Genomic DNA, 16,957 nt, shown 5'->3' on the forward strand with positions numbered 1-16,957 from the left:
CCATGGGTTAGAGAACTGGAAAAGCAAGGCCGAGCAATAGCTAAGGGCAGAGATTACCGAACTGTCGAGGGTCGTCGGACGAGAAAGCGGGGAATTTGCAGCGGCGACGACGAACGACGACGGAGAATGGATGGTGAAGAAGGAGGGATACGGCTAAGCAAGAGGTTCTCCGACAAATCTGGATCCGGTGAAGTTGATTACAAGGCCAAGGCTGGCACCGCTTGGAGCCATTCGTATCTCAACCAGAAGCCCTGGCATCCTCTCTCGTACCCTAATCAACGCCGCAAATGGATCGCCGAGCAGACTCACTCTCAGCGAGAAAAGCGCGCCGACGAAGTTGCTCGCGAGGTCAATTATACGCTTCGTTTCTGTTGTTTCGCACTCGCTAGATCTTTCTTCTCAATGTTTTTTTTTTCCTTTTTTCCTGTTTGCAGTATGCTCAAGAGCAGGAGTTCTTTCGCCAGACTGCTCTTGTCTCCAAGAAAGAGAAGGAAAAGGTCTTACCTAGTTTTTTGTTTCGCTTTCTGATGTTTACACCTTGATTGAAGCAAATTTCTTATTTAGCACTTTCGTGAAGCTGTCTAGGTTAACGATACATAGCAATCTTATAGTTTTAGTGATTGGTTAATGTTTGTCTCTTATCTCGTCATCATCTTTTCATTGAGTTCTGTTTCATTCTTTTTATTTCTGGTTGCTTATGTTGCAAATTGGAGAAGGTTTTCTATGGCTATTGGCTAGGATTTTGTGAGAGTGGCTCTCTCGTCTTGTAAATTTTCTACGTCTATGATTTCTGAAAAAAAATCCTGCTACTGACAGTCGCCATGCCAAACTCAATCTTAATGATGATGACAAAGCTGAAATTGTTTCTCCCAACGTTACTCTTCCATCCGGACGAAAGATCCTGTAGTTTCTTTACGAGAATAGATAGTGGACTGTAGTTTTCCTTCCATTTGTTATTTAACGAGTTGCTATTAATTGTTTTTCTGCTTGTTGTTCATGGAGAATTTTGGCCATTGTTGCTGAAATCTGTGTTTGGTGGTTAGTTGGAGATGATGAAAGCGGTTAGTTTTATGTACGTACGACCACCTGGTTACAATGCTGAAAGTGCAAAAGCTGCAGAGATTGCTGATGATAGGAAGAATCAAGAGGGTGATAGCTCCTCTCAGAATCTGCCCAAGGATGGCTCTGTGAATGAAAGGTACTTCATCTTTATCTTGGCGCAATTATGTTCTTATTGTTCAAATGGAAGTGCAAAGGAATGTTCAATGATGAGGATGATTTGAAGTTTTTTCCCCTTTAAAGGCAGTAAAATTTCTCTTCTTGTAGGCCACCAGAATCGTCAGGCACAGTCGGTAGGGACCATGGCGATAAGAAGAAACCAAGGCCAAAAGATGTTTTCGGGCGTGCTTTGCCCACCGAAGAAGAATTTGAAGTCTTAAAAAATGCCCCTCGGTAAGTCGCTAGCATGCTGAGTTTGAATGAGAATGAGTACCACCTTGATTTTGTATGTTGCAAACTCTAGCAGTTAGCATATAGGGAATAAGTGACTATGGCTAATTAATTTTGCTTAAGGTGGAGAAAATGCTATTATTTGTTTATCTATCACCCTTTGACTTAATAGACTTCAAGAACATCTGTAGTTAAAATTTCAGTCGATTTTACGCACCACCGATTTCTTGACGTTATTATTACATGGATTGGTTGTCCCTCTGGATCGATGTCTGCTTGTCCTTTAGTCCACTTATACTTAAAAACATATTGGAGGGTCCTCATCCATGAAGAATCTGATAATGCATAACATATGCAAAGAGTTTAAAAGGTAGTATACGAAATGAGCTGTCAAATAGCGAATAAACAATCTCGTACTGTACGGTATTATTTGGATAATTTCACAGTTAATTTTGGGTTATGTAATCTAAATGTTATTCATATTTTGTTTGAGATTTATGGTTTCTTTCCGTGTGTTTCCAGGATGGACACAGGTGTTTTTGCGAGAGTAAAACCATTTGGGGTAGAAGTACGCAATGTGAAATGTGTTAGATGTGGGATCTTTGGCCATCAAAGTGGTGATCGTGAATGTCCGTTGAAGGATGCTATAATGCCAAATGAAGAAAATCGATTGAAAAGAGATGACCCTTTATCTACAATACTTGCCCATGCAGAGAGCAGTGAGGCTAGTATTTTGATTTATTCTTCATTTGAAACTTACATTGCATTGCATTATTACCTTGTAACCGCCAGGAGATATGGTCCTCTTTGGACTTTCCCTTTCGGGCTTCCTTTCAAGGTTTTTTTAAACGCGTCTGCTAAGGAGAAGTTTCCATACCCTTATAAAGAATGCTTTGTTCTCCCCCTAACTGAATAGCTTAAGCTCACCGCTAGCAGATATTGTCCTCTTTGGGCTTTCCCATTCGGGCTACCCCTTAAGATTTTTAAAACGCATCTGCTAGGGAGAGGTTTCCCCACACCTTTATAAAAAATGTTTCGTTCTCCTCCCCAACCGATGTGCGATTTCACATACCTAGTCTGATATTCTTGCTTTAGTGTGTATATTGTTTCTATATGCTGACATTATTTGGGCTTTCCCATTCGGGCTTCCCTTCAAGATTTTTAAAACGCATCTGTTAGAGAGAGGTTTCCACACCTTTATAAAAAATGTTTCGTTCTCCTTCCCAATCGATGTACGATCTCACATACCTAGTCTGATATTCTTGCTTTAGCGTGTATATTGTTTTCAATATGCTGACATTAATGTGCGTCATTCTTTACTTGGTGACTAGCTCTTGCTCTACCATTGATCAGTAACCCGAATCTAGCGTGTTAAATATTTGTTCTCATGTGTTTCCTTTTCCATGTTATCTACAGCCTCTGAAGTGGGAGTTGAAGCAGAAACCAGGAATTAGTCCTCCCCGTGGAGGTTTTAATCCCGATGACCCGAACCAGCAAATAGTTGCCGAGGACATATTTGATGAGTACGGAGGTCGATGCTTTTTCCACCACGACAATCTTCCGACTCTGATTTCTCTCTTTTAGTTGGTAACTGATTATTTCCCATCTATAATCCGTAGGCTTTCTCAGCAGTGGCGGTATTGTCCCGGAATTGCTGTCCAATTTTTCAAGCAAACCCAAGAAAAAGAAGTCTTCAAAAGAAAGTTCACGGAAAAAGCTCCAATCATCATCTAGTAGAAAAGCAAAGAATCAAGAAGACGATGAGAGAATATCAAAGAAGAAAAGTAAATCTAAAAGAAAGAAACAAATCAGTAGTGAATCAAGTCCAGAAACCTCAGAGTCCGATAGGCGAAATAGAAGGAACAAGCACAAGACTTCCTATTCTTCTGATGATTTCGACCCGGAAACGCATCTTAGGACTAAAAGGCATAGAAGGAAGCATTTAAATACTTCTGATGTTTCCAACTTTGAGCGGCCTCATATTACTGATCGATATTGCCCCGAACGAAGCCCTTCTGATATTTCAGACTCTAGTAGGCAGGATGAACGGAGGAAAGGCAAGGGTTCTGAATCAGAACACAGATCAGGCAGAAAAAACCAATCATACTCTTCTGAAGAGTCCGAATTCGAGACGCATCGACGAAGTGATAAAAGCAGATCCAAACACTCTTCGTCGAAAGATCATCACCCAGATAGTCATCATTCAAGTAGCAAGATGAGACGTAGGAAGTCTTATTCGTCTGATGATTCAGAAACGAACAGGCGTCGTAGAAGTAAAGGCCAAAAGCACAATTACTCATCAGATGATTCTAGAGATAAGAAGAGAAGACGTTAGTGTATCTTGTCATCAAAATTTGTCGTTAAAACGATCGTTGGAGCATAGTATTTCGAAGTAAAACGACGACGCTGACGATAGCTGGTAATGCCTGATATCTATCACTTAAGATAAGATGTTCTATTTGATCATTACACTTGGGAGTATGATTATGAAAAGAAAAAAAAAATATTCCATTGGTGTTTTGAATGCCTCCTAATCGAAAATTATACACAAGTAATTATTTGATTGAGATATGATAAATTTGAGTTACTTTAAATGTCAAATTGATTCATTGATTGAGGAACACCATATTGCAGCATCTCTTAACCTTCTTTAAGACTTCATTTTTCTCTTTTCTAATTTCTTGTTTAGAATTCATATATCATTATTATCCATTATTCTTCCGTTTTTGTGTGGAGGATTAGTGTATTACCAATGACGTTTTTATTGGAATATCTTAGGACGTGCTCTATTAAATGTTTTAAGATATGTATTCGGTAACGGCCGTTAAAAAAATGTTTTATAACATGTCTAGTAGACAAGGTTCATAGAACTTGACCTCAAAAATTGAGACGATAGAAAACCAATTAGACTTGGTTGATTTTGTCAGAAAAGAAAGTACGCTTTGGGGATACCGTTTTGGGGATTCATTGAATATTAAACTTCCTGTGTTAGTAAGGTTGGGACTGTGGTCGTCCATACCAAATAAATGCACACTCTTTTGGCCCTGTGCATAATGCAAGCAAAGGCCCCCGAGCTCGAGAGGGTCTTAGACGGGCACCCAATCAAGGCCGTCACCCTCGCCCTTCATTATTTCTTTTATATACACATATATACACACACTTTCAGATGCCTGGTTTAAAATTGTTTCCAATTGGTCCATTTTCATCAGATTGCGAAGTACATGACTCTCCTAGGATACCAAAGAATTTATGCATACTTTGTTCAATCAACAGAGGGCAGCATGGAATTTACAGTACAGAGAGAGAGAGAGAGAGAGAGAGAGAGAGAGAGAGAGAGAGAGAGCCTCCGAATGTAAGAAAGTTGATGATGTATATTATGTATTATATATGTTACCTAATTAACAAACTTCTACTCCACAATGAAATTAGCTAATATAAACCATACTGTCAAAGAGGCAGTTTTCTCTCCAAAAATTGGAACCCGCAGGAGTTTCTTTCTTTCAATTAATCAAACAAAGGCTCCAACCACCCAAACCCAACAAACTCGTTCCAGTTCTGAATATCAGCAAAACCTCAATGTAGCTTCTAGCTCTGCCTCATCAGCACAGTTGTATCCCAGCAAGTAAGCTCGAGCTGCAACAAATTAATATCTCTTGTATAATATATATGTATTTCTCATTTCGAAACGATGACTATAAGAGAAAAAAGATAGATTGTGATCGTTTACCAAAACGGCCCGAACCCATGAATGGTTCTGCCTCCGCCTCATCGGTTACACCTGCTAGTTGCTGTTCCTGAAAGTTTGTGATATACATTCCACATGAGGTGTAGAACAGAAATGAACACACAGAACAAACCTAGGCATACAAATGACGTTCCAATGATTCACAATGTGAACGTATCAGATACTGAGCATTATGAACAAGAATTTAAAAAAACCTGTGTGTTATATCTCAAAGAGAACAACGAATCGCACAAAACAGCGAGGGATCGAGAGAGATTAATGAAGTTGGATGGAGTTGATCGAAGGATCCAAGTTATATAATAAATCATAGGCCGAAAATTTATGATATTGGATGTGTAGAAGGAAGAAGAGAAAAAATGCAGGGAGAAGCATTGACCACAACAGACCAAGGTCAGTAATTTGGCACCAAAAATGATAGCCTAACACTGATTGCACAATTCTATCAATCCAAAACTGTTCAACATCCATTTTCGGGCTCAGAAAGATGCAAGCAGACAGACAAAGTCCTAAAAAGAATATACAAAAGCTCGACGAACAAAAGCCTCCGGAAAATTAAGAATAGAAAGGGGAAAATGAACTAAACTAGACATACATGTGTAATAATAATAATTTAAACGTAGTGATTAAACAAGGTATTGGAATAATAAATTGAAATTCTTGCAATGTTATTTTCTCCATCATTTCATATGTCTAAATGCTTGACCTTGTGGATCATTCCAACACCTACATGTGAGGAGTGCTGAGAATATATGATTGAAGTACTTCTAGTCCAAACAACATAAGCATTTGGAATCAAGACATGAAGTCATAATTTCAGATTCTCCATTACATCAACCGAATACTCGAACCTAAATGTGAAGAGAAGTGCCAAAAAGTTGTTAACAATTAAATTATGTTGACCTCATAGCTTAAGCCTGCTGATAATTTAACATAAAGGAACTTAAATTAGTAGTGAAATCAACTGAGAACTTCAAAACAGACAAAAATGTGAAGAAGCTTAATCTAAAGTTGGCTACGAAATCTCTACCATTTAATTTACTCAAGTGATAAAAAAAATCCCATTTATAGTTTCACTCTGTTTTCAGTAGCGAGACCTCTGATAGGAAGTTAGATAGCAGCAGAAAGATCAGACTCATCATGGTCGGTAACGTTTGAAAGAGGTTTGTACTCACCGAATCCGGTTCCATAGAATCTGGCAAAAGCAGATTATCAAAGCAGTGTCCAGATATTCTGCAGACAAGTTGTTCATCATCGGGATCCATAATGACTTCTCTGCACGTATCATCGCATACTAGGAAGAAAATATGCGACTCATCAATTACACGGGTACTAAAGCCACTGGAAAATCCAAAACAAAATTTCAATATAAAAGAGAAAGGAATATCCTACCATGAACAAGTCCAGTTTTTTCACATACAAATGCATCTCCAATTTGGTAATATGTACAAGTTTCTCCAGAGCAAGTGTGATCTATGACTATCTTGTCAGCCAAGCCCTTGCTACTTTTCCATGAAGATACTTGATCAGCCACAGTCCTGTCAAGAATTATTTGGTCATCCTGCACCTGCAAATGCCCAATTGTTTTGTTTTTTTTTTTTTTCGTTACCAGAAAAATAGAATTAGTTGCCAAGCTAATATCCGCCTACAGACGTTCTTCAATTCTAGGTCTTAACGCTCTACGTAGACACCTGAGAGACCTCCACAAGGAAGACTCCTAAAAAAAGTGAAAAAAGCTATTCTTACTAAGGAGGGAGGGAGGGAGATAGCCTTCGATACACCCAAAAAACAAATCTATAAAAGAAACTATGTGTTGGGTTTCAAGCAACCGTGCATGAACATTTATTCAACCCTTTCTTTAAACATAAGGATAAAGAAACAGAAACAATACGGGTGATTCTTTAACAGCGATAGGAGCTTGTGAGAAAATCAGATACCTGAGAAGGAAGAGGAGCTTGACTTCTTTTTGCTGCTTGCATTTGGATATAGTACTCTTTAAACTCGGAAGAGCAATCTCGAACCAGTTGAGTCATATCTTCTCCGTCACGCTGGGATGAAAGAAAAGACGGGTGATTAGTACATTACCAAGAGGGGAATAAAATCAGCTAACAAGATGAATATACTGCTGCGAGCAGGAGCCTTCCAAAGTACTCCAAGATCCCAGAGTGATAAAGATTTAAGAGAATCAGTATACAAATTTCTTTCTTGCTAGGAGTGATTTCAAATCATACTGGCTTTTGTTCCTCATTAGATTTCATACAATTTTGAGCAAACCACTTCCTAATCATCTTTTAATAAATAAACTTTTTTTTTTATTATTTTCTTTTCATTTCGACTAACATCCAAACAAAAAGAATGTAATTGAATTCATTTCAAATCTTTTCTCTTCCAAACAAGATATGAATTTATAATGGCAGATTCAGGGTAAGAGAAGAACCTGAATGTAAAGTTTTTTCCAAGGACATTGGCGCAACTTCTTGGTCGCGGGCATCAGACCCCATCGTAGACAATATCTGCAAACGAGTTGCAGGCAAAAGTATTAGTAGATATTTAGAGATATTACAATATGTTCCCTATGGTAACTGGGTTCGAACATATTCTAGGGTTCAATGTGACTATTGTCACTTCAGCCAACACACAAGATGAGACTTTACAGAGGAAAACCAATTAACGTTGCACCATAGAGTAGCATGCAGATCAAACACAGATAGATAGGATAAATAAGATGGCATTACTCACAATCTTCGCCATAATGATTCATCAGACGCCACAGAGTTTAAAAAACGACAAACCAGTGAACAAGAAACCAGATCCTGCACCAAATGATGAAGTGAAAAACAAAAATGGAGATGNAAAAAAAAAAAAAAAAAAAAAAAAAAAAAAAAAAAAAAAAAAAAAAAAAAAACTCTTCACAATACCTCTGATGAAAGAAACTTGAGGATATGGCGGAAGAGCTCCGGAGGAACTTTACTGAAAATTCCAGTCTCAATCCTCCCGGGAACGACGCCCTTGGATTGTGAGGACGAAGTAGTGACCGAAGCTACCTCTCTTTGTTCGTTAGGGTTAATTTGTTCGATTCGAGCTCTCTTAGGTTTTGGTTCCTCCTCCCTGTTCCCCTCTTCCTACAAAAATCCGCACTCAGATTCATCATCGTCCGACGTAATTGACCCTAAATCGGCATCAACATGATAAAATTTGGAGAAACCAACGAACATATACAAACTATACGCCCTAATTCCAGTCAAACTCGACAAACAACATCGACGAATGAGAACGGCAAGCGATACAAACCTTGTCGGAGACCTCTGAGAGGACCTCTGATTCGATGAATTGAGCTAAGAACTCGTCTTCTTCATCTGGAATGGACATTTCACATCAAGCAGCGGGATTTCCAAACTCCTGCAACGATCGGATCGTGAACACTGAATAGACCACTAAATAACCTGCGTCGTCCGGTGACCGGAGCTGGCAGCCGGCAGTTCCGGCCTTTAGAACGACAACCGACCCCCAATAACCCACCCGAAATCACGGGAACCACACCAGGTGAGGATTCTCCACAACTGCACAACGCGAGCATCCTGCGGCCAGACTCTCCTAATTGGGCCGACGGCCCAAACTTTTTGGTTGGGTTCAATGGGCCGTATCTTGATAAGGCCCAGCCTGCTATAAACGGCCTTTTCCCCTTAAATATATTTTCAATAGAAAATAATAAATATAATAATAATAATAATTTCATTTTGTTTTTTTTTTCATTAATTTATTTTAATTCCTAAAAAGTTAATTTAAACATTGTAATTAGCCTTTTATTAAATTAAATAACAAAAAACTTAATATAATATTACTATATTTTATTTATTACATTAAGCCACATTAATTAGGTTTCCTAATTAAACTTAGAATATTGTTGAGTAACGCTAAATGGCAAAAACTAATTAATTTACAATGTTAATTTAATCAAATTATTTTTAAAAAATAATTTACCAAATGTGAGAAAAAAATAATTAATTAATAATATATATTTTACTCCGTTAAAGTATTTTGTTTGACATAGGTAACATAGTTTTTTTACCTCGTCATCAAATTTGGTGAGTTTTCATTTTTATACCGATCGGATTTTTTTTTAAATTCTCTAAATTAGGTCAAAACGTTAAAGTCATGACTCGGGGCATACGTATTCTGAAATTCATGTCAAATTCTGAAATTTGAGATTATGGCTCGGGATTTTACTCATTTTGGAACTCATTTCAGAACTCCAAATTTTAAGGTTATAGTTCGAGATCTCGTACACATTTTGGAATTCATGTCGCACTCCAAAATTTGAGGTCACGGCTCGGGATCTTGTCCATTTTGAAACTCATGTAAAAACTCCAAATTTTAAGGTTATAGCTCGAGATCCCGTACACATTCTGGAATTCATGTCAAACCCCAAAAATTAAGGTTATGGCTCGGGATCTTACCCATTTTGAAATTCATGTAAAAGCCCCAAATTTCAAGGTTATAGCTCGAGATCTCGTACACATTATGAGATTCATGTCAAACCCAAAAAGTTGAGATTATGACTCGGTATCTTACCCATTTTGAAACTCATGTCATAACTCCAAAATTTAAGGTTATAGTTCGAGATCTCGTACACATTCTGGAATTCATGTCAAACTCTAAAATTTGAGATTATGGCTCGGGATCTTACCCATTTTGGTAATGTCAAAACTACAAATTTTAAGGTTATAGCTCGAGATCCTACAACGAGACATGTTTTCCTATAATGTTACTTATGCTTAACTTTTTAGAAGGGAAGCTAAATTAAAAAAAAATGGTGGCGGCTGGTCGAGAGATTATAAGAACCCTTTCACTCTCTTCCTTTCTCTGGGTTTCAAATGCAAGCTGTCCCTAATAAACAAGAATTTGTATCCGAGAGATGAACAGAGGGAGTTGACTTTCACAAGATTGGCTACAGAAATGGTTCACTGATCGCAATACACAGACCTCATTAGATCACCTAAACTCCAATTTTCGTCGCTCTTCGTTCTCGCTTCTGAGAGATGCAGCTTTTAGAGGACGAATTGACTGCGATGGCGATGATTTAGATGAAATTTGGGCCAATTCGTTGTTGAGATTTGAAGAGTTTCACAGAATCGACGATTTGAAGGCTCTGCGAACATGGTTTCGGGAAATGGGTGTCCGGAGGGAGTCAGTACGAGGCCTCTGTTCTTGGTGATCTATACGACGGTCACTGTTGGCATTGTGTTCTCGTCGTTGTATGTGTTTTCGGCTGTTTATTCGTCTTCTAACTCTGTTTCTGATTCCAGCTCCTCCTGGTTTTCGTCTCCTTCTGAATTTACCAGTACGTTTTCTGTTTCTCTCTTTGAGTTTATTGCTCTCGGTTGTTGAGATGAATGGTTGAATGATTGTTGGTATATAGAACTTTAGCCGATTTACTTGCTCTATCGTACTGCATTTGGATGTTGGATTAGTTTACTTGATGCACTGTAAGCTAAACTGGATTTGCGTTTGGTTGAAGACCAAATCCTCTTTGAGTGATGGTTTTGGTCGATTTTTATTTGTGAACAATGGCGCTGTTGAAAACTCTCCTTGAGTTCCAATCCACTTGTAAAATTTTGATTCTCGGCTATTGTGTGGAACGTTTGGTTTTTGTTTCATTCTTAAACAGACCCTTCAATGCATTGTTTGTTCCTCATTGAATTGTGGCAATGGCTAATTAGTTCTAACCAAGTTTGGCTAATTAGTTCCCTAATATATATCCCCTGTTGGTTGTTCATATCCAAGAAGAAAACATTTTATTGGGTCGTGATGCAAGTTCTTTTCTTTTCTCCGTGCAACCCGTGTTCTTAATTTGATCTAAATTATCGCTCTCCGTTCATTTATGACTTACCTCTCTTGCTAGATTCTGGTTCAACTCTAATCAAGGATCAAGAGCCATATGTAACACAACCGAGTACAGCGACACCTCCAGATTTCCGCAGAACAGATGTTCACAACAAGGGGGAAAAACCAATTTGGGAAGCTCCAGACACCAAAACTATGCCTCCTCCCGAGACTTTTCTTCTAAGCAAGGAACTAGTTCAGCAAAGGGCAAAAGATAACATAATAATAGTGACATTTGGTAACTATGCATTTATGGACTTCATCCTTAGTTGGGTTAAGCATCTGACAGATCTTAATCTTTCTAATCTTCTTGTTGGTAAGCTACTGAATCCTTCCTAATATCATTTGGGTGGCGGCATGTGAATTGATCGTTTTTCCTTGAGCATATATATACTGTTCATTACTTTGAAAATATGTTTAGGAAGCTTGGATGATTGTTTCAGGTGCAATGGATACCAAACTGTTAGAAGCTTTGTATTGGAAAGGTATTCCAGTTTTTGACATGGGAAGCCATATGAGCACAGTGGATGTTGGCTGGGGGTCACCTACATTTCATAAGATGGGACGAGAAAAAGTGATTCTTATCAACTCAATTCTCCCTTATGGTTTTGAGTTATTGATGTGTGATACAGACATGGTCTGGTTAAAGGTACGTTTCAGAATCGTTATTTGGTTGTTCCTTCCCGGCAAGCTACTTCTAAATTTTGGTTTTATGTTAATGGCTAACTTGTTTCATTGAGTATATTCTGCGCTGGGCTTACCTAGAGAGACTTCCTGATCTCAATACTGTAACAAGACATATTCAACATGTCAAAACTCTTTGGATTTGTTTAGCGTGTCGAAGTCGTTCTGTTAGTCTTATTATTTGATAGAAACCGATCTTTTTGATGTTGTTTTACTATTCATGGGTAGGTGGGGAGGTCTCGGGGCGGGATGGAGGTTTTCTTTTTGGATTTTCAAGAGTTGAGAAGTCTATAAAATAATATTGAATGAGACACTGATCTTTATAAGGTTTAAGTCCCATTACAGTCATGAGAAAAATTAACAGAAGTCCCAGTAATCCTCATTGTGCATGCAATTTCATGGTTGATTTTCATTTATTAAAATCTTTCATAGATTCATTTCAGATTTCTTTTAATGTTACTATCAGAAAAATCGTCACCTCATAACTCGTTTCATGTAACAGAATCCGCTCCCATATCTTGCTCGTTACCCTGAGGCAGATGTCTTAACTTCAAGTGATCAGGTTGTACCAACAGTGGTTGATGACAGTTTGGATATATGGAGCCAAGGTGAAGTATTAAATATTCTCCATTCTTCCAAGATATTGATCCAAAGTCACTTCATGAGTTTTCCCAGCCCAAAATATAAAAGAAAATACTATGTGCAAGCATAGAGTTTACAGCATTAGCTCCCTCTATGAGCTATAGAAGTAAAGCTGTTTAAAATTGTCTTCTTCCTGTGTGTTTCATGAATGTTCATGAAATCAAGAACACATAAGCACATTTGTAAGTAGGAAATGCAGAGGTTCATTTGGATACTGCTAACGCCTATAATTCTGTAAGTTTCTTTTGCCATGATTGAACTTGCTCCATCTTCGTGTCTTCGAAGAGATTCAAACGTTATCGGGACATTGTTTTGTGCACCTGAAGTTTCAATCTCTAACCGGATGATTTTTCAAAATTTCTTGCAAATTTTGCCTTTTGAAATAACTCTGTACTTTGTGCCGTAGAAATATTAAAGGTAGTAATGCTCTTGAAACAGTCTCTGGTGCCTTGAATATTGGAATTTTTCACTGGCGGCCTTCACAAGCATCAAAAAAATTGGCCAAGGAGTGGAAGGAAATGCTCCTAGCCGATGATAGTATTTGGGATCAAAATGGTTTCAACCAACTTGTTCATAAGAGATACGGACCAGCTGTTGATGAAGACAGTGGACTCGTATATGCTTATGATGGTTATCTCAAGCTAGGAATTTTACCAGCAAGTATTTTCTGTAGTGGACACACCTACTTTGTCCAGGTAGGACCTCTACGCTTTGCCTCCGCATTATTTTTCTCTTTAGCATCCATGAGTTTTCGGGTCACAGCATCCTATTAATCAGAATGGCCATGTAAACGTATCCTCATTAGTCTACTTAATGAACTAAGCATCCAATTACAATGGCAGGCAATGTTTCAACAATTTAGATTGGAGCCATATGCCATTCATACTACATTCCAGTATGGGGGTACTGAAGGAAAGCGCCACAGGCTGCGCGAGGCAATGGTTTTCTATGATCCTCCAGAGTACTTCGATACACCGGGTAAGTTTTGTACAAGATGCATGGATCATTCTTTTTAACTACATGATGCTTAGAGGAAGTGAAGATTCGAGCCATCTGATTTCTATCCCTCACCTTTGAATACTCGTGTTTTCGTGATTAGTCTTGTGTTACCTCTGTACGGGTCATGACAGAACCCGCTTTACGTTGATGTTTATGGGGAAGATTTCAATTTTATTTGTGGCTTCATGATCAAATGAATGGCATGCCCCACTATGAAGATATTGTGACTGATGCTTGAATGTTTATTCATTCCTTGGGAAATTCTTCAGGAGGTTACATGTCATTTAAGCCATCAATCCCTAGGAGCCTACTGCTTGAAGGAGAGCATAACGTTGATACACACTTCACTCTTATTAACTACCAGGTTTTGTGTTCTAACAATAAACCTAAGTGTTTCTCATATGATGTCCTAAAACGTCGCATTTCTGATTTNCGTTTTTTTTTTTTTTTTTGTCAGATGAAACAAATAAGAACTGCACTTGCAATTGCTTCATTATTGAATCGTACACTGGTAAGAACACTTGAATCCGATCGCAGTTTTTATTTAAGTTTCGCAATAGTTTCGTCACAGCAAGTATGTGTGTCTCTAATCAATTGAAACCACATCTCGTCGATGTTCATCTTGTCTTGCTTGTGAACTCTAGATTATGCCTCAACTATGGTGCCGGTTAGATAGGCTATGGTTTGGACATCCCGGAGTTCTGCCGGGTTCAGTGACTCGACAACCTTTTATTTGCCCATTGGATCATGTTTTTGAGGTATCTCTAAACTTGTATTAATGTGATTTTCATCATCATGCTAGTCTAATTCCAAAACTAGATAGCTTCTATGGGATTGCAGGCATGGTAATATTTAGATGGCAATAATATTCATATTCAACTAATCTGCCACAGAAAGAACCATACATGAACACACATTAAATTGACTTTAACCTGTCTGGTTGACTGCAAAAAGGGACATTTTTGTTCATTTATACTGTCGATGTCCGAGATATGATATGTTTTTGTTCTTTTTTATGTCAAGCAGGTCAATGTGATGTTGAAAGACTTACCAGAGGGAGAGTTTGGCCCAGGAATCAACTTTAGAGAATATTCTTTCTTGGATAATCCATTACTCCCAAAACAGGTTAGTGACTGTACTGATTATAGAAACTGTTAGTTTTTCACTTTTTCTTGACTAATAGCATTTGCTGAGGAAGTTTTGCCTTGTTTATGTCTTTAGGTGAAAGAATCATGGCTTGATGTTCATATTTGTAAACAAGATAATGAAGATTGTCATGCATCAAATGATACGGTACATCCGGGCGTCCTCAAATTTCCTAAGGGCAGCAATGAAGACACGGTAATTAGTGCTTTTGACATATGAACTTTTTCACTCTAAGCAAAACGCGTTTATCTAACAACCCGAGCTCACCGCTACAAATATTGTCTGCTTTGACCCCTTACAAATGGTACCAAAGCCAGACACCGGGCTGTGTGCCAGCGAGGACATTGGGCCCCTGTGAGGGTGGATTGTGAGGTCCTACATCGGTTGGAGAGGGAAACAAAACATTCGTTATAAAAAAATGTGGAAACTTCTCCCTAATAGAGGCATTTTAAAACCATGAGGCTAACAACAATAGGTAACAGGTCAAGACGGACAATATTTGCTAGCGGTGGGCTTAGGCTATTATAGTGATGATTGTATTACACAACTTGGATAAATATGCATCTTATACTTTCGAAAATTTTATGGGGCTGCGAACAATGGAACAGCACCGAGATTGAACAACTACTTTCGCAGTTCCAGAGCAACATATTCAAGATTTTTACCTTTCAGTGCAGCCTTAGAATAGGTCGCCATCAATATTTTGTGATACGAGATGCCGTGTTCGTGAAGGCTTAACTGTTAAAAATGCAGTTCTTGTTTGCTTCAGACATCTGTTTATGCATTCTAGGAATCCCCTTTTGCTTGTTGCAAGTCTCCATTGAACTTACTCTATTATATTTGACGTTTTTCCTGTAGTTCAAGGCAATATTTTCCACTTTCAAGGATGTCAAAGTCATCCAGTTCTCAACGATGCAAGACGCTTTCCTTGGTTTCTCTGATAAGGTAACTAAAACATACCCTTTTCATCCATTTGATCAACAAACAGATTTCATGTCAAGTCTCATAAACATTGATTAAAATTTGATCAACAGAAAAGGGAAGAGAAGTTCAGGAACCGTGTCAAGCGATACGTTGGCATATGGTGTTGTGTGGAGAATACTACTATTGGCCACATATATTATGACATGTACTGGGATGAGACGCCCGATTGGAAACCACACCCACCTCGAACACCTGAGGAAGATCGACCACATTTTTAAGTCTAAAGGAAAGGAAGATAGACTCGAGAATGTTTTATTTATCACTCTGAGGAATTCAAAGCAGAGGCTCAGATGGTATCGTTGGAGGTCGAAACCGAGGCTACTTTCTTACTTCGTGTTCTCACAACACGAATGGTGGTAGAGCAAAAGAATACAGATAGATTTGATTTAATTCACACTCATTCTGTAGATGAGCAGACTTGTTATTTATGTAAGATGGAAAAGAGGATTTGTTATCTCTGAATGAGTGGAAGTTTTGACTTTTTTTTGGCTCAAATAAAAGGGAGGATGTAAAGTGCACAACATTCCATACATGGAAAGAATCGAGTGTTTTATTTTATTTTTTATTTTAATGGAATGTTGAATTTCCAATTTTTTGAGGAGCCCATTTCACATTTTTGAAACAATTTACATATAAACATAGTAGTAAAAAGAGTATCACATTCATTCAAACTTCAAATGGTTTAGGTTTAACTTGTTAATAGTCTCACATTCTTAATGTGGTCGGTTGATTGTTGATAGGGTTGATTCATCAATAGATCACAAAATACTTAGACTCTTCGCTCGATAGAGAACCATCGTTGCTTTATCAATAGATCACAAAATGCTTACTCTTCGCTCGATAGAGAATCAACGTTGCTTTATCAATAGATCACAAAATGCTTACTCTTCGCTCGATAGAGAATCAACGTTGCTTTATCAATAGATCACAAAATTGGTTGTATCAAACTAAGTTCTTAAAAAACTCTTAAAAGTTCCATCTGTGTTAAACAACATACAAAATATCTTCAATTTTTCTTTAAATCCCATATCATATATATATGTAGATGGGATCGATAGAGAATCAACTTTAATTTATCAATAAATCACAAAATGCTTAGACTCTTCACGGGATCATAAACCTTTTCGTACAATTGGTTATATCAAACTCATTGATACAACCAAAGTTTCAACTGTGTCGAACAATATACAAAAAATCTTCAGTTTTTTCTTTAAATCCGATATCATACATACATACATTCATATATATATATATAACATATTGTATAAGTTTTTTTTTCTTTTCTAACTACATAAATTCATTAACCGTAGATATTGGATAGAACACAATACCACGATGTATTACAAAATTAATATAAAGTATGAAACAGAAACATTACAAAGAATGCAGCCAGCCAATACGAGTAAAGATTTCAGAGCTAAAATGATG

General features: G+C 37.8%; 3 protein-coding genes across 3 annotated transcripts; 2 read left to right on the forward strand and 1 right to left on the reverse strand.

Annotated features, from left to right (window-relative positions):
• The first annotated feature begins 62 nt into the window (after positions 1-62).
• LOC111789230 (uncharacterized zinc finger CCHC domain-containing protein At4g19190) lies at positions 63-4,043 on the forward strand. The gene is made up of 7 exons (XM_023669930.1): positions 63-348; positions 435-497; positions 1,044-1,198; positions 1,327-1,452; positions 1,972-2,173; positions 2,866-2,980; positions 3,069-4,043. The coding sequence occupies exons 1-7, from the start codon at positions 127-129 to the stop codon at positions 3,782-3,784; spliced, it is 1,599 nt and encodes a 532-aa protein (XP_023525698.1). The 5' UTR covers positions 63-126; the 3' UTR covers positions 3,785-4,043.
• Positions 4,044-4,777: 734 nt separating this feature from the next.
• On the reverse strand, positions 4,778-8,746 carry LOC111789335 (F-box protein SKIP31-like). The gene is made up of 9 exons (XM_023670068.1): positions 8,483-8,746; positions 8,110-8,313; positions 7,931-8,004; positions 7,629-7,704; positions 7,129-7,239; positions 6,584-6,758; positions 6,367-6,485; positions 5,177-5,243; positions 4,778-5,082 (listed from the first exon to the last, which is right to left on the reverse strand). The coding sequence occupies exons 1-9, from the start codon at positions 8,558-8,560 to the stop codon at positions 5,012-5,014; spliced, it is 975 nt and encodes a 324-aa protein (XP_023525836.1). The 5' UTR covers positions 8,561-8,746; the 3' UTR covers positions 4,778-5,011.
• Positions 8,747-10,003: 1,257 nt separating this feature from the next.
• Positions 10,004-16,122, forward strand: LOC111789001 (arabinosyltransferase XEG113-like). The gene is made up of 13 exons (XM_023669613.1): positions 10,004-10,532; positions 11,094-11,390; positions 11,518-11,723; positions 12,261-12,366; positions 12,839-13,095; positions 13,243-13,378; positions 13,669-13,763; positions 13,857-13,910; positions 14,044-14,157; positions 14,426-14,524; positions 14,621-14,740; positions 15,404-15,490; positions 15,580-16,122. Exons 1-13 carry the CDS (start codon positions 10,349-10,351, stop codon positions 15,745-15,747), a joined length of 1,923 nt encoding a protein of 640 aa, XP_023525381.1. The 5' UTR covers positions 10,004-10,348; the 3' UTR covers positions 15,748-16,122.
• Positions 16,123-16,957: the final 835 nt, after the last annotated feature.

Source organism: Cucurbita pepo, chromosome LG02 (genome assembly GCF_002806865.2).
Source record: "Cucurbita pepo subsp. pepo cultivar mu-cu-16 chromosome LG02, ASM280686v2, whole genome shotgun sequence".
NCBI classification, from domain to species: Eukaryota; Viridiplantae; Streptophyta; class Magnoliopsida; order Cucurbitales; family Cucurbitaceae; genus Cucurbita; species Cucurbita pepo.